Source organism: Bos grunniens, chromosome 7 (genome assembly GCF_055505025.1).
Source record: "Bos grunniens cultivar Pamir isolate PY7600 chromosome 7, Bosgru_T2T1.0, whole genome shotgun sequence".
Lineage (NCBI taxonomy): Eukaryota > Metazoa > Chordata > Mammalia > Artiodactyla > Bovidae > Bos > Bos grunniens.
The window spans coordinates 29,385,439-29,407,170 of record NC_141171.1 but is presented as its reverse complement, the minus strand read 5'-3'; the positions used below and the strand labels follow the sequence as shown (position 1 = coordinate 29,407,170).

Below are 21,732 nucleotides of genomic sequence, written 5' to 3'. Positions count from 1 at the left end.
AGGACCTAATGGCAAACCCACCTGAATCCCTTCCATCCCGCACAGCCCTTGCCGGGATCTCGGTCAGACGCAGTGCAGGCAGGGTTAATACCAGCATTGAGCAGCCCTCTTCCCTGAGTAGGGTTATTAAACAGGACCATTTGACTCATAATTTGTTCTCCTCATGTTAAGTAGATTGCAATAACTCAGCTGTCCAGGATCTGTTTATCAATGCTCTGTGGCTTTCAGCAGCAAATATTTTATAACCACTAAGTAGATGTTCAGACCACTCATCAAATGAAAATCTCCTGTACTCAGAGCTGGTTTTATCATCACAACCCACCAACTAGAGAGCCCTGGAGAGGTGGTAACCCTGCCCCAGAGCCTGTCAGGCTTAGCCAGATCCTCATTTTGGGAAATTCTCTTCCCTAAATGACTTTAAGAGAAACCAGCCCACTCTCAGAAAATAACATTGCAGAGATTCTTCATCGGCCCAAACTGTCTTAGTAAATGGCCTTTTTATTAAGTTTTATTGTCTCTCTTATATGCATTCTAACAAAAGTGAAATGGGGGTATATGTCATAAAGAGGAATGGAAATGAAGGAAGATGTGGATGAGAAGAAAGAGAGAGAGATGAGAAGAAAAGAGAGAGAGAAATAAAGGAGAGAAAACAGAGAAGTTTAAGAAGGGTGGTAGGTAGATGGATCCTACTACAGGTTGCATTATGTTGATGTTGATGCTGAATCCCTAAAAGTAGACCATTTGAAATTAAAAAGGAAATTATTATTGCCATAGATGCGCTTTCTCCATAATAATCTTTTTTTTTTTTTTAATGAGCTGCAGTGGTACTGGTATTTTCCATTTAGAATGTAAGGTACTATCCCCTCAAGCAGGTATACAGTAGTTTATTGTATAACTGCAGAATATTCGACCAGTTGTTAAAGAATTAGTAATGAAACCAAGTCCATTGACCTATTATGCTGATAAGAACCTATTAAATAATGTCATGTCTAAAATAATACAAAGTAGAACATTAACATACATTATTTCATTATTAAATGAAATCCACATGTTGGGGGAAAAAAACGCTTGTGATCCAATTTTTGAAACAAACTTCTTGTACATTTCAGTGACATAAATACATGAATTGCCTGTATTGACTAAGCTTAAGTTGGGAGACTGTGCCTTGCCACCTTGTGTGTGCAATACGGTGTGCCTTGCAATACTGAATAATACTGAGGTTGGTACTTAGTAGGGTCCTCTGGTTGGCTCAGCCTCCATCACTTACCTACCTAGAACAGGAATGAGGCATAACTAGGAGGTGCTGTACAATAACCATCCTTAAGTCCCTAGAGAACATGTGAGAAGCATTTGTCCAAAGGAATGGGGGCCACTGATAGTTACAGACAACAAATAGAATGCAAGACAGACAAAAACACAACTACTATCCAGAAAATCCTGTCTTCCCCCTATGTGTTCGTATTTTTGGTTACAATAGCCACATTAATCACAGAGTATTAGTCCTATCACTATGACAACTACTGAGAATCTCACAAAGAAAATGATTTACAATTACAAGAGAAATAAAAGGATTATTAGGGGAAATCTCTCCTAAGGAAATGATATTGAAGCTGAAACTGGAGTGGTAGACATGAATTTGACAAATTCCTTTGAGGTTGAAGAGACCCTAAATGTGAATTGTCTTAATTCTAAGGAATTTGAAAAATTCTGCTCTAATTCACATGTAGAAAGGAACAAAAACCAAACAACAACAGAAGGCTGGAAAGGCTGCAGAATCATCCTTTGAAACCCATCAGAAGAGGACACAGAGAAACTCAAATGAACTGCACCCCAGAGAGTGAGGAATGCTTTCCAGGAGAAAAAGGACCAAACACTGGTCTCATACCTGGCACAGCTTCAGCAGAAGAAATCCATTCATAGACTTAGTAGTCAAAAATCTAATGACCTTTTAATAGTCTCATGTGGGAAGCGTGATTGATTACAATTCAAAGAAGCTTCAGCAAGCCGCAAGGCAAGTCTCTACTCACTCACCAGGTCTCTTCCATGGGTCTTCTCTCAGTGCTTGGGAGTAGTGACCTAAAGACAAGGAGAGGAGATTTGAGAGAGATGCCCCTTGAGATGGAGTCTATTTCTACCTATCTATCTATCCATCCATCTGTCATAGATTTGCATGTATATACACACATACATATTTGTTTTATATAACATAATATGTATTATACACACACATGATTTCCTTCTGGGATATTATAAATTCTATTTACACATAAACATGTTTTTAACAAACTTATTAAAACCAAAACAGAAACATTGATTATGGTATTTATAATATATACAGTGGTAAAGTATAAAATGATAAGAATACAAAGTGTGGAAGGAAATAGAGGGAATTGTTCTATTCAAGGTACTTATGCTGTTCATTAAAGGAGATGACAATTAAATAATTCATATTGTACACTCCAAAGCAATTACTAAAAGCAAATTTAACACAAAGAACTACGAAGATAATACATAAACGGAAATGGGATACTAAAACAAGCGCAATTTGCTCCAGAGAGGAGGAAAAACTAGAGGAACAAATGGGTTAAATATAAAACAATAACATGGGAGACTTCCATGCAGCTATACGAACAGCGATATTATGTGTAAATGAACTAAACATATATATTAAGTGGTAGAAATAATTAGTTTGGATTAAAATAAATCAAGAGCAACATCATGCTGCTTCTAAGAAACATATTTTAATTATGAGCATAAACAGGTTGAAAGTGAAGGGAGGGGAAAAGATACAGTATGTATAGTAGATAATCGCTGGAGAAGGCTACCATCAATCCTACCTTGAAGATAAGCCTACTGTCTCTCACATCAAAAGGTACAGTCTAATACCCCTCCCCTGGAACCAAACTGGCTTTAGTGACTTATTTAATGAATTGAATACAACAGGCATAACATTCTGGGACCAATGAAGCAACTTTATCATAAGCGGACAGCTTCTGCCTGAGGTGCTTAGAACGCTTACTTTCTAGATATTGCTTTTGAAAAACCAAGTACCGTGCAGTGAGAAGCCTGGGTTCTCCCCTGTGGAATCAAGTAAAGGGGAGAAAAGGGACAAGAATTATACTACATGAGATCTCCCCACATGGAGAAAAACATCTGGAAGAGAAATATTGCTCCAAAAAATTCCCTTTGTTTTTTACTCCCCCCCTCCTCCCTTAACATATTGGGCTTAATCATGAAGTATGTAGTCAGTTGGGGATGGGGACGGCTGGCTATTATTCTGGGGTGAAAATAGGTGTCTATCAGAAGAGTGGGCTTCCCAAGTGGGTCAGTGGTAAAGAATCCACCTGCCAATGCAGAAGATGCAAGAGACAGGGGTTCAATCGCTGGTTTGGGAAGGTCCTCTGAAGGAGAAAATGGCAACCCACTCCAGTATTCTTGCCTGGGAAATCCCGTAGACTTAGGAGGCTGGTAGGCTGCAGTCCACAGGGTCACAAAGAGTCAGCACGACTGATCATGCACACACGCATCAGAAGAGTGCTTCATGAAGTCATCCCCACAACATTCTCTTTTAGGCATCCTCCTGAGACCATTGGGAATCAATATTGATTTTCCACCTGGAAAGCTCTAAAAATGAGTTTGATGGATGCAATAAGTAAATTAATTTCAACTTTCTTTTGCAGCCAAAGCTGAAAACTCATTCACTGTTTTATTTTTTGCCCTAAATAATGTCCAGGCACACAGTCTGACATAACATATGAGAGAGTCAGTAATGAGATTAAGTGCCAATGTGAAAATATCCAATAAAAAACTGCAGAAGGATACTCTAATAATAAAATGTCAACAATGTAGAGATGGCTCAGATTTTAATATACACACTGTCCCATTATCATATTACAATTCAAAAGCATTGCATTTTAAAATCCAAATCAAATTATCTTGCCTTTGTGAGTAAAAGTTGTTGCGAGTTGAAGTCCAAAGGCATTCAAGTTAAAAATCAGTTTTTCTTGATCAAGTGAGTTGATGATCCAGTCTGAAATTCTTACAGTTCAAAATACACCTTTCCTAATTTAGTATCCTTTCATCTGTCAGGTAAAGGAGTTCTTAATGCCTCAGTAAAATTATTGTTCCTTCAGCAGCCCTGTCCTCTGTTGTCTCTCCTTAGAATGGATGTAATCCCTTCTCGACATCAAAGTGGCATTTAGTTCCATGCCAATTCTCTGTGTGCATCCTTCAGCTGCTGAGCCCAATTCTGATGTGTGGAGGTTTTCCATACCATCACATAATTCTCAGACACCAGCTGGGAGTCCTCTAATTCAGTTCAATTCTGACACTTATCAGGAGATAGTATTAGACTCCATGGGTAAAGGACAAAGTCTCACAAGACTGTCCTACACTTCAGATGCCAATTGCAAGTCCAGCTTGTTACCTGTGGCTGTGACAGGCTGGCTATATATCAGAGGTTCCCATGACTCCCTTCTTGGATTTGATAAATTTGTTAGAGCAGCTTACAAAACTCAGGAAACCTGTTTACTCAGTAGCTTACTGGTTTATTACAAAGGATATTAAAGGATGTAACTCAGAAATAGCCAGATGGGAGAGATGCATAGGACAAGCTAGAGAAAAGGATTAGGAGTCCCATACCCTTCTGGGGCACCACTCTCCTCAAATCTATTTGTTCACCAACCAGGAAACTCTCTGAACCCTATCCTCTTGGGTTTTTCTGGAGGCTTCATTACATAGGCATGATTGAGTAAGTCATCAACCACTGATAGCTGAACTCAAGCTCCAGATTTTGAGCTCACTTTGGGAGTGAGGGAGTGGAATTGAAGGTCCCATTTCTCTAATCATGTGGTTAACTCCACTGGCAAGAAATGCCCATCCTTAGGTACTTTTCATCTCATTGACATAACAAAAGACAACTTTATCTTTCTCATCTCTTGGGAAAATCCAAGAGTTTTAAGAGTTCTGTGCCAAAACAAAAATAAAATATGTATTTCTCATGGCTAATCACAATATCACAATCCCGTTTCTAAGATGCTGAAGACTTCATATGACACACAGATTATTATAGCCCTGGCTCCAAAAACACCAAACTGAGGAAACCAGATGATCCCCAGCCTCTATCAACAATTCCTGCAGTCAAAATTATACTCTGAGAATCCATTCTAAGAGTTGCTAAAGACCATATAACAAAAATTCAGTGATGTCTGAGGGGAGTAAAGTAAATGGGAAAACTATTGGTGCAGCATCTTCACATGAAATCAGTTGGTGTCTATTATCCAGAATCCATGAACTATGAATGAAAAATTGGTCGGGTGAAATCTCCCAGCAAATGTTACTATTGGCACTATTTATTCACCACTTCTGTGGTGGTCTCTGTAAACTCAACATCTCATTTCTCAAAGTGCATGCCAGATGTTGCTGCGTACTTACAAAGATTAGAAATTTGAAATACTGGGAACCCAATCATAAGGAATTATTTGCGGTGCCTATCTTTTCCATCCAAGGTACTAAACTATTTCCGTTTCACTTGCCTTTTTGTCTTTTGCATTCCTGGAACTTCCATGCTGCCCAAGGGTGAGGTCTGTCTGGTAATACAGACTTCACACAATTTTAGGAGAAAGAGTTTCTGAGCCTGTGCTGCTACCTTTACCTCCTGTATTAGAATTGTTTGGGTAAGAATTTTGGCCCCACACTGAATACATTCGGCTAGAAATACACTCACAACTGGATATCCACTTGCAAAGAATAAAAGTGGACCCCCTACCACACACTGTGTACAGAAGTTAACTCTAAATGGATCAAAGATCTAAACATAAGGGCTAAAATTACCCACTAATTGAAAGAACCCAAGCATAGAAGGCCACATGTTGTATGTTTCCATTTATATGAAATGTCCAGAATAGGCAAGTCCAGAGAGCAGAAATAGATTAATGGGTGCTGGGGTAGGGGGAGAAAGGAATGAAGTGTGACTGCTACTGGATGTGGGGCTTCATTTTAGGGGTGATGAAACTGCCTAGAATTAGAGACTGGCGATCGTTGCATAAATTTGTGGATACACTAAAATCCACTAGATTGTATACTTTAAAAGTGTGAATTTTATAGTATGTGAATTATCCTTACAATTTTAAGTACATTCAACATATTCTGGAACCAAAGTTGCTGCTGATACATCAAATCCACATCAAATCCCCAGCTTTTAGTGCCTAGTGAGGACCAACATTATCACTACATCCTCAACATGCTGTCTTTACTCCTCCCACAAATTCATCTGGCACCTACTCTTGGAAACCTCTGTAACAGATTTTGCATAACTACTCTAAAACTTATTGGCTTAAAATAGCAACTATTTATTTAGCTAGAGATTCTGCAGTTTGGTCAGTTGAGCTAGGCTGAGATGCGTAATTCTTCTAATTGGTAATCTAAATCTGGATCAACTAGGGTTTACCTATTCTAGGACAGCCTCAGTGGAGTAGATCATCTTGATTTCACATAAATGTTCATCCCCCAGCTAGACTGGGATTGTTCTCATAGGGGCAGCAGGGTTCCAAGAGCGAAAGAGAAAATGAACCTAGGAGGAACTATTGGCTACAGTCACAAAGCCAGTCAAGTCTCAAAGGCAGGGAAGTAAATGCCAATGAGGGAAGCTGCAAGGACACATTGTAAGGGGTGGGGATTCAGATATGGGTAAAAGATATTGAGTACTTTGGTAATCTGCCATTTCCTAGAGCAGAAGTTCCAAGACAACAGTTGTACAGTGGATCTAGAAAACAACCAGTACACATCAGAAAAGGCTAGAGGATTCGAGGAGGGAATTTCTGCGAGGGAAAAAAAAAAGGAACTTAATACATGACCTGAGTGTTAGAGTGAAAGGAGTCTTAGAATTCTTTCAGAAAGTACTAGTTTGGATTATAGGATCACAGAAAACAATTCCTTCTGGATCAGGTGGGTAATATAACTGTGCAAAGTGGCCATATGGAAGTCAGCAAAGAATGAGGTGCAGAGTGCATACCCATCTTAAGACAATGGGATCATTAACTTCAGGGAAAATAAAAAGGATTTCATATATATTAAATATAGCATAATATGACCATATATGCAATGAACTCTATATTTACCTACTTACATATGTATATGGTCATAATAATGAAACACTGAATATTAATTTATCAAGAAAATATATAATGCAAGTACAATGATAAAATAAAGTACAGAAAGATGCATGTTTTTGGATTAGGGAGTGGGGTGAGATTTGGGAAATCAAAATCCCAGGATCAAGAGAAAACTTAAAACATCTCTAGTACTGCTGATAGGAACAGAGACAAATCTTTAATTTACTGAGAAATTCTCAAGATGCAACTAAATGCAAGGATGTAAAACTAAGCAGTTAAAGTTACAGACTTCGATTGTCCTATATATTATATTAGCATACTGTACTTGTCTGTCCAAGGAGAAGTTTATTTGAAGAAATCTGGGCAAAGTAGTACAAAGTTTAATTCAAAACATGTGGTAATTACACTTTAAATAAACTTAAGAGTTTTAAGATTTCCAGTTGCACATGGTCAATCTTTGTGGCTGCCCTTAAAATAGTAGTTAATGTAGCCACAGAATGATAATAAATGATGTCAAAACCTCAAAGCTTATTGGGAAGAGTTCCAAAATGTATCAGCATTTGCTTGAAATGACTCTACCCATGAGCATGGGTTTAAAATTATTACAGGACAATTATCCTTCTTCAAGATAAATTTGGAAATTCTGCCATAAGTAGGACTTTCTATGTTAAGGACAACCTTGACCTTCATACCAAGAAAATTAGTATGTGTAAATTTATACAAAGTCTACAGTAGTAGAACATGAAGGCAAATGCATTCTTGAATGAGAAAATAATCTCTTCATCTTCCAGTTTGGGTCAGGTACCTATTTTTAGTTCAGATGCTTTATAATTTTTATAAAATAAGATTACTCATAAATCTTCCTTGTCAGAAAACCAACAGTTAGTGACAGAGTTTTTTGGATTTCTGTTTCCTTGAAGCGGTTCTCTTTCATTTTCTGAAAACCACATACCAGAGTTTCTCCTTGAGGCCAGTGAGATTGATGTACTGGCTAGTGGGGATGGGTATTTTATAGAATGAGGAACTGGCCGGAGCCATTGTTCCCAATGGCATCCTCATGAGACACACCTAAGTTTCATTCAAGATTTCATTGTGTAATACCCTCATTTAAGCACAGCTTATGGATTAAAAAAAAAAAAAAATTCCTCTTAGGAGGAAACTCCTAAGACAGGACCAATCTGTCCTGTTCAGCAGGTCACATTTTCAGGGCCACTGGGAAACGAAACATCTGTTTTTCGATTTTTGAGGCCAGAAAAAGGAATCAGACCAATATGCAAGTTTTGGTCTTGGTGTCTCATCTTTCAGCTCAAAATTCTAGATGAGAGACTGAGAGGGGGCAGGTGTTAATCAAACTATTTTAATAGTTTTAAATTACCTTGGTATGGATAGAGTCTATAGAAAAAAAAATGACTATGAGCTGGAAGATTAAAGGCAAGTTTTTCATTTTGTCATTTCACTGAATGGACATCTATTGGGTATCTACTTATTATTGGGAAAAGGCCTGGACAAGACACAGAGGGTTTGCTAAATAAGGACTTTCCAGACCCTGAAGATCTTTAGTTATAGAATCGGGTGTTTAACCATGGTTTGCAAACCCACAGCCTGTAGGTAAATTTGGTCTACAGCCTTGTATTGTTGGCTTGCTTTATTGACTGTCCAATTTGAATGTTTTAAGCTAGGCATGCACTCTCCAGCTCATTCTCTGCTAATTTACTTTTGACCACGCCTCACAATTATATTATCCACCTGATCTCTGAGGGAACTGACTTTGCAACTTTGAAGACTAAATATATTACAGAAGAAATGAAATAAATTGGAAAAGTGTGCTATAGAGAGAAGCACAGATTTTTAATGTGAAAGAAACATGAATTCTGGTTCTGCTATTTAATATCTATGTGATCTTAAGCAAGTTGTAATAACTTTTTCAAGCCTTAGTTTTCTTATCTATAAATGGAGCTACAAATACCATCTCACAATGTGGTTGTAGGGATTAAACAATATAATATTTCTTATTTGTACGCAGCCATCACACTGAAGGCTCTAGAGTTTGCAGCTATTCTTCGCTTCCCCTACAGGAGATGCCTATGGAAGCTCAGGAAGAATCCATTAGTTCTGGCTGTGTGGGCAGGGAACATTTGACAAATTAAGTCATCATTTGAACTGGATGATAGATGGGAAGGATTACAATGGACGAATCAGGAATATAGGACTTTCTAAATTTTAGGATCTTCTGTTTGAGAAAATGTGTTTTGAGTCAAGCCATTTGATGAGAGTTCTGTGGTGCCGGGGGCAGGGGTAGGGGGCATCTCCATAGGGGAGGCAGAGAGCCAATCCAGTCTAGATCAGGTACTGCTGCACTGCTGTTTAGCATTTGCGTTCACATGTTCCCGCTGTGGGGTATGATGCACTGGTGCGTGCATGAGTGCTAAGTCGTTTCAGTCATGTCTGCCTCTTTGCAACCCTATGGACTGTAGCCCATCCATGGGATTATCCAGGCAAGAATACTACAGTGAGTTGCCACGGCCTCCTCCAGGGGATCTTCCCAACCCAGGGATCAAATCCACATCTTTTATGTCTCCTGCATTGGCAGGCAAGTTCTTTACCACTAGCACCACCTGGGAAGCCCTATATAATGGGGGAGAAAGTAATTCCCAGGTTCCTTTGGGAAGGGTTTGGAGGGCTTTAAAAAAGGGCCATTCGTGGAAGATAGCCATGAAAGGGAATATTAGGCTCCCAGGACCAGTCCTATAGTTGTAATCATACACAGCTATTTTCTTGATAACAAATCAGATGATTTACGTTAGTTAAATAACCTCTTCTTGGGTTTAGTGGCAAGCAAATTATGTTTTACTTAGTTCTTAGGATTATCAGAATATGCTGTAAGTCCTTCTGAATGGACTGTGACATCTACAGATGATAGTTAACTACCTGAGACTAAGGAAGTATTAGTTGCTGGAGTGGTTGTACTGTGGGTGGATGAATAGGCAGGTGAGTCTGTGCAGATTCTGCAGTATCTGAAGTTATAATTTGTGTAGGTTAAGTAGGAATAGGGCATGCCTAAAGGAGCAGTTGAATTGTTCCATCAGGCCATTAGTGATGACAAACGTGTGGGTGGACATGAAGGCATTTGAACAGTGCTCCCCAAATCTAAGATATAAATTTGGACCAAGTATCTGAGAACTGGAAGAATGATAACTTTAAGGAGATGAACATCTTCCTTCATGACAAGGGTTGCAGAAATTATCACGAACGTGAGGAGAACGGAGGAATGGTAACATTCAGGAGATAGAGAGTGTGCCATCTAAGAAAGTGTCCATCTTTATGACTATAGGAGGTAGAAGGCACAAGATCTGAAATAAAGCCCATCCTGAGACTGTCCAAAGGATACAGGGATTAGGAGTAGGAGGGTCCCCTGATCAGGTGTCTTTGTCATTTTTCTAGTGGTCTGCTTGCCATCTCTCAGCCTGGTGACACAAGCAGCAGGTATCTGGCCTTACCACACCAGTGGTACTGCTGACCCTACCTAGTGATACATGTTGTTTCAAGGACCCATGAGAGACCCAGAAAGCCACTATCTGTGTAAGTGCATCAGACATCCTCACCCCAGTATGACGGTTAAGTGGTATGGTGGGAGTCTTGGCAAAACTCTAGCCTTTTAGAAGTCTATATGTGCCAAGAAATCAGATGATTCTAATGCTCTGGACTCAGAGTGCACTTTTCTAAGACGTCTTCTAACTCTCTAGTCAAGGGATTAATCAGTCTACTCAGATGACCAGATGAGAATGCAGAATTCAGTGTATGAAAGTCCATAAAACCTACCTTCCAAAGAGTTCATTCACAGCATTTGCCACATCCTAGCTGATAAAGTCATCACACGTGAGCATCCTGTGATCAAAATTCTAGGGTAAGCCCCACAACCAGGGGCACCCTGTTAGAAGATGCAAATTACCCATTGTCCCACCACTGCAAAAAACAGCACCTCACTGCATTCTCCCTTGATCACTGAATCTGGGTCTCCACCACAAAGCTAACTGCTTTTGCCACTGCATGTTGAGAAAATTGATGGATTTCCCCCGAAAACTCTCCAGATGCAGGAGTGTGAGCTGGTTTCAGCTTCCAACATTTGAGAATCATCAGATGGCTGCCTTGTTCCACTTTTTTTTTTTAAACAACACGGTTATATTTCTTTCATGCAGTACACAGAATATTAACCCCCCACTGAATAATGAGCAGGAGGATCCAGAACCTTGTGCAGTACATGGAATGTCCTTGCGCAGTACATGGATGTCTGATGTGCCTCTCTAGGGTTCTGTTGCACTGAAACTGTCAGAGATGCTCTTACACAAGTAGATCCTGGACATATGATAAACTCACATGATTATTGGTTCTTGCAGATCTGCTCAAGGGAGTTTCACGTAAAAATTCAAATTTTCAAGTTCTCTTGAAAAAAATAAACATCCCCAAACAAAGAATCTACATCCCCACACAGCAACAATCCAAGGACAGGAATAAAACTATTTCTTTACACTGGCCCTGCTGTCAAATCGCCACAATCTCCTTCACTCTTTGTCATGTTAAATGGACAACCTCCCTCATTTACATGTGCAATTGCATGTCTTAACCTAAAGGAACAGGGAGGACAGAGGGAGGAGCATGGAGGTATGAAAGGAAGGGAGGTATGAATTGTGAGTTATTTAAAGGAAGGGAGGTATGAGCTGTGAGTTATTTAAAAGGATATATGCTTTGGAAAAGACTCTGATGCTGGGAGGGATTGGGGGCAGGAGGAGAAGGGGACGACAGAGGATGAGATGGCTGGATGGCATCACTGACTCCATGGACGTGAGTCTCAGTGAACTCTGGGAGTTGGTGATGGACAGGGAGGCCTGGCGTGCTGCAATTCATGGGGTCGCAAAGAGTCGGACACGACTGAGGGACTGATCTGATGCTTTTAAGAAACTCAAACTAATAGTTCACATGCCACAACCAAAGATCATGCAAGCCGCAAAGAAGATGCAAGATCCTGCGTGCCACAACTGAAACTTAGTATAACCAGATTAATCAACTAATTAACAAAGAAATATAACCAATAATACATTTTTTAAAGAAAAAGGACATATGCTAAGCTATGAGAAGAGAAAGATAGGTAGGGGTTACAATGAAATGCTCTATGAAAACTCACCTAAGCTACTGAGCTTATTTTTTAGATAATGTTAAGACAATGAAGGGTTTCACTAAAGTGTTTAACAAAATGTGTATTGCTTTAGAAAGATAATTTCAGCAGTGTGGGGGACAGACTGAAACAATTAAAGACTAGAAGCAAGGATATTATTATTTTTAAAAAGAGCACAGAAGAAAAAAATGAGAGTATGACCTAGCCTTGCCCATTCCCTGGTGGCTCAGATGGTAAAGAATCTTCCTGCAAGGCAGGAGACAGGTTTGATTCCTGGGTCAGGAAGATCCCCTGGAGAAGGGAATGGCAACTCACTCCCAGTATTCTTGCCTGGAGAATTTCATGGACAGAGGAGCTTGGCGGGCTACAGTCCATGGGGTTGCAAAGAGTCGGACACAACTGAGTAGCTAACACATTCACTTTTTTTTTCATGGTAATAGAAGGGAAGGAACATTTTGGAATATTTGGAGAGGATTTCACAGAAATCAACAGACAGTTGGCTAGGGAAGAGTGAGGAAAAGAGTGAGTGTGATGATGTTAGCCTAGGTCTCTGGGAGAAGAACATGAACTCCGAATAGAGTTCAGGGAGAATTCAATGGAGAGACAGATGAGTTCCATCTGAATGTGTTAAAAATAGAGGGAGTGGTGAGTATTTTCATATGAACACATGTTATGAATGGAGCTTGGGAGAGAGAGAAAAAAAAAAAAACTATAGATAGGGACTTGGAAATCAACAACTAAGCAATGCTATTTGAAGCCAGGAACTAGGTGAAATTGTCTAGGGCAAGGAGAAGAGGGGTATATAGAGCCCTCAGGAACATCATACTTACAGAAATGGTGATGAAAGAAGTACCAACAAGTGAGACTAAAAAGAAAATGTAGGAGACACGAGGATGCAGTGGATATTTTCCACTGGTTCTTCCAAACCCACTTTCTGCCCAGCTCTGTGCCTGGGGAGGCTGACCTGTGTGGGCTGCTTCCTTTGGCTTGTCCTCTGGCAGTGGTCTGATTTGGCCAATAGGAAGCTTCCCAAGTGACTCAGTGCTAAAGTATCCACCTGCCAATGCAGGAGACGCAGGCTTAGTCCCTGGGCCGGGAAGATCCCCTGAGGAGGAAATGGCAACCCACTCCAGTATTCTTGCCTGGAAAATCCCATGGACAGAGGAACCTGGCAGACTATAGTCCATGGCGTTGCAAAGACTCAAACACGACCTAGTGACTAAACACCAACAACAAGCACTGGTCAAGGTGAGCGTGATGCTGGGGTATTCAGTCCCCTAGCTCACTCCCTACTGGGTGGTCCCAAGTTAACCACATTTCTCTCTGTAGCTACATTTTTCTCAGAGTTCACAGCGCTGTTGGGTGGGTCCTCTTCATGTAGCTGGTTAGCTAACTGGTCCCATCTCTCAGCCTTCGGGGCAGTCACACCCCGCTTTGTCTTCCTAGCATACTGCTCCATCCTTTGTTGGCTACCTTGATCTTTATAAAGAGCCCCTTGGTTATGCTCCTTTGCGTGTGAATGTGCCATCTGTTCTCTGCTGGGATGCTGACTGATTCAAAGGTAAATCCAGGAGGGTATAATATCCTGGAAGCCATGGGAGAAGAACTTGCATAAATGCTCCAAGTCACATCATGGGATAAAGACTAAAAAGAAGCAGAGTCTGACAATTGTTTTCAGAAGACTGGTGTGGGCGGGAATCAGGATGCAAGGTTTGGTGGAGGAAATGAACAGTGAAAGAAAACAGAGGCGGTGAGTTAAAAATATTGCTTCAAAAAGGCTGGTGGTCTAAGGAGAAAAGAGGAAGGACATCAGTCTGAGGCAGCACTAATCCGTTCCTTTAAAGTCAAGAAGAGATGGAAATAGCCCCATAAAACTGCTTTTTTTGGTCAATTGCCTCATTGTCACATGATTCAAATGGCCTTCTTAAATTAGCAAATCACCTTCTCCCTGGGATTTTAATTTGACAGAAAGGTTTCAAATATAACCAAGAGATAGCTAAGGATGAAATATCTAGTTCAGGCTTACCTCTCTCAGCCATTCCAGCTATTAATCATTTATAGGACACCATAAGCCACCTCTAGGAAAATGATGATTCTTTATTGCTTGTTAAAAATATTTACATTTTCCTCTACCAGCTGTATACAAGGAATTGATATTTTCCGAATTGCTAAGTCAATAACATCTTCCCTGAACCATCAAAGGATTTGATAAACCAGCAAAACATGAGAGCCTCTGCTGCAAATAAGTGGGAGGCACACAGGCTGTCAGGCAATTAAGTGGACCTGAATAAGCTGATGTAATTAAGCCTCTTACTGCATAATTATCTTTATTTTAAATGTGTCTTTTGATGAAACATCTGTTCCCCGCTCCAGATATGAAAAGAGGGACCCATGCTCGGGAAGCAAACAGGCTTGTGAGGCCCTCACACGTGCTGCCTGGGCTGCTCAGATCCAAGGCAACAAATGTTATCATTTGTTCTATCTTTGCATGCAAGAGGCAGGTGTCCTTAGGTCCTGAGCCTGCATTCGACTGACCTCCAAGCTCACAGCAGCTGCCTGGAGCCCTGTCACACAAAGAGTCCCTGAGTGCCAAAGGGAACACTGAGCAGCAAAGGGGCACCAAGCTATAAGGGCTAGTGCCTTGACCATCTGCACAGTGGGACAGAGGTGGTTAGCAAGGTGGGGAATTGGTCAGCAGGATCCCTTGAGTCCCTGTCTTCAGGCAGCAGTGCCTGGCTGCTTCCCCTTCACCAAGGGTAGATATGATTAGTCAAACCTGACTGATGCCACAGCATCACTTTGGTGAATTTTTGTATGGTGATTTTGTCCATCCTCAGTTCTGGAGACCCCAAACTCTAGTGTGTCGGTTTCCTATGTTTTTTCAAATCAGGAATTTTAAATCATGCTAATGGACATTGAAGTGAGAAAATCACAGATTTGCACAAAATAGAGACTGGATTTTATCAGATTGGCCAAAAAGTTTGTTCGGGTTTGTGTCCATAAGATGTTATAACATACAGGCCCATATATACATAACATAAACACCTATTTAGCGTATAGGCATACTTCATCTTATTGTGCTTTACAAATCTTGTGGCTTTTGCCAATTGAAGGGTTTGTGGCAACTCTGCGTTGTCAGATGATGAATAGCATTTCTTAGCAACAAAGTGTTTTTAAACTAAGGGATATACATTTTTAGACATCATGCTATTGCATATTTAATGGATTATACTGTAGTCTTTTATAGACACTGGGAAGCCCCAAAATGTGGGGGCCTTGCTTATGGTGATATTCACTCGATTGCAGTGATCGGAAACTGAACCCACAGTGTCTCCCAGGTCTGCCTGTATTTCTCAGGGTGCCACTTGTGACCCTGTGGCCACCTACCTGTTGTTCCCTTTCAGCCTCAATTTACTCAACTCTAAATTGAAAATAATGATACCTGTCTTACAAAGTAATTGTCAGAATTCATAAGTAGGCAGAAAGCCTAATGGAAGACATTAAGTATGGCAGCTGATCTGAATAAACATTAGCTCCTTCTCGTTTCTCTGACCAACTCAATGGACATGAATTTGAGCAAACTCTGGGAGATAGCGAAGGACAGGAGAGCCTGGAGCACTGCAGGCCATGGGGTTGTCAAGAGTCAGACAAGTGTAGTGACTGAACAACAAAACAGCTTTCTCTGATCCACCTCCTCCCACTGCCCATGAAGGAGCCTAATGGGCATTTCTTAACTAAGGGTTAGAAATATGCTGTCAAGAACACCTTCTGGTTCAAGATGGAAGGAGATCCTGGACTCATATTCTCTCCACTGCTACTGCTGCTACTGCTAAGTCACTTCAGTCGTGTCCGACTCTGTGCGACCCCATAGATGGCAGCCCACCAGGCTCCCCCGTCCCTGGGATTCTCCAGGCAAGAACACTGGAGTGGGTTGCCATTTCCTTCTCCAATGCATGCAAGTGAAAAGTGAAAGTGAAGTCGCTCAGTCGTGTCCGACTCTTAGCGACCCCATGGACTACAGCCCACCAGGCTCCTCCATCCATGGGATTTTCCAGGCAAGAGTACTGGAGTGGGGTGCCATTGCCTTCTCCGTTTCTCTCCACAAACACGCTAAATCCACAGCTATACATGGAAAAGTATCCTCTACAAAAAAAACTGGCTGAGCAGCTCCTACACATGGGGCAGACAAAGGAAGGCCCAACTCAAAGTGGGTACAGGAGGCTGGGACAGAGTCTCACCATAAACCTCAACTCCAGCACAGCAACCCACAGTCAGAACTCAAAATCTGGACCTTCTCCCTGAGGAGTGGAGGATTTGAACCCCACATTGAGCTCCCCCAACTTCTGAAACCTCCACCTGAGGGTTTAGCATACACAATATCTAGGTCTGAAAAATCTCAAGCCTCATGTCCAGGAATCCATGAAGTCATAGCAATCTGAGGAACAGCTCTTAAATGGCTCATGTGTGGACTCTCCTCACAGGGCTCACACCCAGCAGCTGATCAAGAGGGGTTGGATCTTGACTGGGAGAGGCTTACTTGCTTTCTTCTCGTGTTGGCTGATGGGCAGTCATCTGATTTGACACACATTTGCGGTTATTGGGTGCTTTCTGAGGATGGAGACTGGGGGCCCTATCTTTGCACTCTCCCTCTGCCTTACTCCAGCCAACAGGCGCCATCTTTTTCTTTTCTTTTTCCTTCTTTTCCTTCTTTTTTATTTTTATTTTTTTGGCTTATAAAACTCTAGGTATTTTCCGTATCTTTTTCTTCTTTCCTGGCAGGCACCATCTCTACACTCTCCCTCTGCCTCACTACCATCAGTGTGCAGGCTTCACTTTCTCTGTGCTGGGCTCCAGAACACCACGATCTCCCAGAGGGGAATTTATACATGCTTCTAGAGCCCCAGGGTTTTTTTTAATACATACATTTTATTGAAGTATAGTTGACTTACAATGTTTCAGGGGCACCTCACGGTGATTCAGTTATACAAATACACATTATTTTTGAAATTATTTTCCATCAGAGGTTATTATAAGGTATTGACTATAGTTCCCTATGCTATACAGTAAAACTCTGCTTCTTGTTGCATATCTATTTTTTAATTAGAAATCGAGCATTCTACTCATAGTAAGTCAAACAAGTGGAATCAAAATGTCACCAGGGACCCTCTAGATCCCCTGGCACTGGTAGTCTGTGGGGTTTAGGCTTGCAGTCATCACAAAAAAGCTCTCTTTCTAGTAGTTTGTTGTTCATGAATAGGAAGGTAACTGATTTTTGCCGTTAGGTTACTGAAACACCATGAAGTAAATAATTGTTTTAGTTATCTGTCAGGTAAGGAACTTGAGACCCAGGCTTAAAAGCATAGCTTGTGTGACAATTCCAGGGTTAGATGCAGGGCAGTCTGACATCTACTAATGATGCTAAAGATTTGAGAAACGTAATCTTGTTTGCCATGACCAAAGCGCACATGGAGGTTCCTCTCTTCTCCACTTCTCAGTATACCAGGACTCAGGCAAATGGTTCCCTTTAAGAATTTTTACCCAAGAGATTCAGCTTCCCTTGTGGAAGGTTTTTAATGCCCTTTTCATGATCTACAATTTTGCTCTTCCCTTAAAGTCTATTTTCCTGTTAAAGAAATGTGTTCTAAGTTGGGCCAAATTCAGTCAAGAAACGACATAAACTTTAGAGAAAACATAAATAAGTTTTTCCTACTTAAAGAGTTGTTTTAATGTTTTAGGCTAATGGAAGAGATGCAGAGGTTCTGTTGACTGGGTAATAATTTCATCTTGGCTTTAATTTTCAGTCTTACATTGGATATTCTTATACACTTTGATCAATACAATTGAAGAATTATCCAAAGAGATTTTTTTAAATATGAAAAGAATGGAAAGGTAGAAAGAATAGTCGACAAAGATTATTCGATTGGATCACTTGAGCTCTACAAATTACTAGCTATTGGGTCTTGGGCAAGTCATTTCACACATTGGGGCCCCACTTTTCTCATCATTTAAATGAGCATTAAGCTGGATACCCTCTCAGCTCTTTCAGCTCTCACATTATTTGATTCTAGTGCCAAAGCATAATTTCATGATATACTCTACGTATTTTTTCCCTGTAAAACACATTGACATCATGCTAAACTAGATGGACTCATGTTCCCTCCTGTAAACAAATGTGGCTATTACCAAGATTTGCTAGCAAACAGAAAAGGGGCATGGCATGTCTCAAGTTCTTTTTCCTGTAATGCTCTGAGCACATTTTTGATGTGTTGAAAAACTGCAGAGTATTTCTGTATGCTGCTCTTTATATGACTGGTTAGATCATACCAAAAATATTTCACAGAGCCTCTTTCATACTTTTTCTGGACTCACATCCAAAATTGAGCAAAAATATTAGATTTTTAAAAAATATACCTGTGTTACAGAAAGCAGCAAATGCACAAACTCAATGTTAATCTTTCTGTTCTACAAACCAAAGCATATTGATAAGCCCCTGCCAAATAGCTGAGATGTATTATAAATGAATATAACTTTTGTTGGACAGCATGCTTACTGAGCTGTAGAATGCAGCCTGGAGGCATTTGTAACCAGATAGAGACACCGTAGGACATAGTGTCCTCTGTGAGAAAAACATGATGGAAATTGTGAAATGTTTTAGAAAGCAGGAATTCCAGACTATCATCATCCTAGCAGATCTGATTACTCCCATGTGTTCTGATTTTGCAGCAAGTGCCAATCCAGTTGACATTTAGGAAGGAAGTTTCCCAAACAAACCACTTGTGGCATCCTTGGAAATACTTCTAGATAGTCATGGTATCATCCTAAATTGAAACCTGACCTTTTTTGATTAAAGGAAATCTTGAGTTAAGGACATAAGTTCCAACCTTAACATCCACTGCTAGTCAACACCCAGGCTGGAAACTACTTGACCTTTATAAGAAGTCCTGACACAGGGCAGCTTAACCTCATGCTCAGTGGGCTTCAGTAGTTCTGATCCTTTTTCTTCTTCCTGAGTATCTCATAGGCTCATCTGAACCCGATGCTCCCATACTCTTTGCAAGTGACTTCACTTTACGATCAGCTCAAAAGGCCAAGAAACACAAGAAAAAGCCAAGTCTTCCATGCCCTAATCTTGTCTCCCCACAAAAACCACTATACCTTGTCCTGGGGTGGGAGAAGGAAGGAGGCATAGGCATATTTCTTCACTAGAATTTTTTCTTGGCTTCACCTCATCAGTGGAGGGGTTGGCCTCTGCACAACCTTCTTGAATGTCCACCACAGTCCTTTACATCATATTCACCTGTCTTTCCCTGACTAGTCCTTCCACTGCCAACTCAGGCAGTATCCCTTTTCTTCTTTACTTAGTTATATCAACCTGGTACCTAGAAGGACCCAGGGAAAACTAAGCTTTCCATCTTTCTATGAGCAAAGTAAGCCAAACCTGTGAAAGAACAGGAAGAACTCAGGAGAAGGAGAGAAGGGAGACACATAATGTCTTGCCCCAACGAACTGACTGATCCGACTTCCCTAGCTGCATCTTGGTCCTTATTTTAAATACCCTAATTTTCTCTGATTCACTTTGCATCCAGAACTGAGTTGTTCTTTCTGCTGAAGGAGTAGATAGACATTCTAACTGAAGCACAATATTCTTTTATTTCCCTCTCAGTCTTTAAGAAAGATCATATAGGCAGAAGTAATACCCTCAAAAAATTGTATTTTCCCAGGACTTCTGTGGTGGTCCAGTGGCTAAGGCTCTGTGCTTCCTGTGCAGAGGGCTCAGTTTCAATCCCTGGTCAGGGAACTAGGTCCCACATGCCACAACTAAGAGCTCCCGTGCCACAGCTAAAAAGATCATGCAAGCTGCAACAAAGACTGAAGATCCCAAGTGCTGCAACTAAGACTCAGTATAGTCAAAATATATATATATATTTATATATAAAATTGTTATATATAAAATTATATATTTAAATGTATAAAATATATATTTAAAAATTATAAAATTTATATATTTATATATATAAAGGAAAGGGCTTCCTTGACCCTTCAGGACAATTGCTCAGAGATCAGGAGAAAAGAGAAGTCTAGATACAACATATGACTGAAACAAGACATCCTCTGGATCCATCCATCAGCACCATGACCAAGCCAGGAGGAATTTGAGGGGACAATGAGATGACTTCTGTACACGGAGGACAGCAACTTCATAACAGCTTTGGGTAATGAACAGTACATTTCTTTTGGAGACAGGCCCCCTGGTTTTCAGTGGGTACCCAGTCAACCCCCAACTTTAAGCAATGGACCACAAGGCCAGGTCCAGAGAAGCTGGAGCATCTGGATTTCAGCAGGATCACAATGGGTAGCAACGTCACCAAGAGCCCCAGACAAGGCCTCGTCAGAAGGCTGAGCCCAATCTCACGATTTCTTTCCTTTGTTTGAGACCTTGGTGGTCAGAATTGACCCTCCGGTCTGAGCAATATTACTGTTCTTGGGAGTGGTCATGTGAAACAAGTGGAAGGAAAAATGGCATCCCTTCAGTTGCAATAGGAACTAAGAATCATTGAAGTTGAATGTGAACATTTTATATCCAAAACTGATTTCACATTTGTAGATACTTGGAGTGCCCAATATCCATTCATTTTCTAAGAGCACTCTGTTTCCTTTTGAGAAATAACTTCTTTCCCATTGGACAACGTCTATTGGGATAATAATTTAGGATCATGGCCTTCCCTACCCAAGGAACTAGCTCAAGATGCATACTGAATCAACTAGATGCCCCTACCCTGATATTTAAATCTGAGCACAGGTCAAAGGATCTGGAAGTAACTAGAATCCACTCTGTCCTCATGGAGAGTTCCTACTGGGGCCTGTAGCATATTTGGCTTCTGTACTTCTGGAGCTGTCTTTTTCTTACTCTATCCTCAGCATGATGTCCTAGGATCCTGGCAATTCTGTGAACCTCTGATAGACTTCTAGCAAATTCCTTCTAGCTTTAGTTAGCCAAGATTCATGTCTGTAGCTTGTCATTTAAGGCAAGAAACTAATATACAATAACATTCATACAATGGGCTAAAGCTTACATGACTTTTGTTCATCTCGTACTCCATTTCACTCCCATAGAACTTTGACATTAATAGAGCAGATACTATATCCACTCACTGATTCATGAAAAAAACCTAGGCACAAAGGGTTTAGATAACTGGCCCATGCTCTCCCAACCAGAAAATGCCCCCAAGACTTCTGGCATGACACCCGGCACCCTGTACCGCATTGCAGTGAGGTTTGAGCTTCTCATCTGTTCTCCATAAAGCAGCAAAAGGAAGACAAGTTAATTAGAAACACACACGCTCTTTTACCAGCATTCATGTGACTAATATCACGGGCCTCTTTTTAAATTTCCCTTTTGTGCACAGGGATCAAGATGTAAAAACATTCTTTAATATGCTACAGCAACGT

General features: G+C 40.7%; 1 protein-coding gene across 50 annotated transcripts in view; it reads right to left on the bottom strand.

Moving 5' to 3' along the window:
* The window catches only part of LOC147368975 (uncharacterized), a 724,353-nt gene that overhangs the window by 482,900 nt on the left and 219,721 nt on the right, over positions 1–21,732 (bottom strand). For 41 of the 50 annotated variants that reach the window (XR_015167028.1, XR_015167029.1, XR_015167026.1 and 38 more), the window contains one exon: positions 2,032–2,076. The exons of 2 other annotated variants lie outside the window; for them this stretch is intronic. Coding sequence is in view for 29 of the 48 variants with exons in the window: in XM_086410581.1 (XP_086266707.1) it covers positions 2,032–2,076 (45 nt within the window). In the remaining 19 variants the exon portion in view is untranslated. Of the gene's footprint in view, positions 1–2,031; positions 2,077–3,439; positions 3,625–21,732 lie in introns of all 50 variants that reach the window. 7 more of the 50 variants (XR_015167036.1, XR_015167037.1, XM_086410598.1 and 4 more) reach the window with 1 other exon arrangement.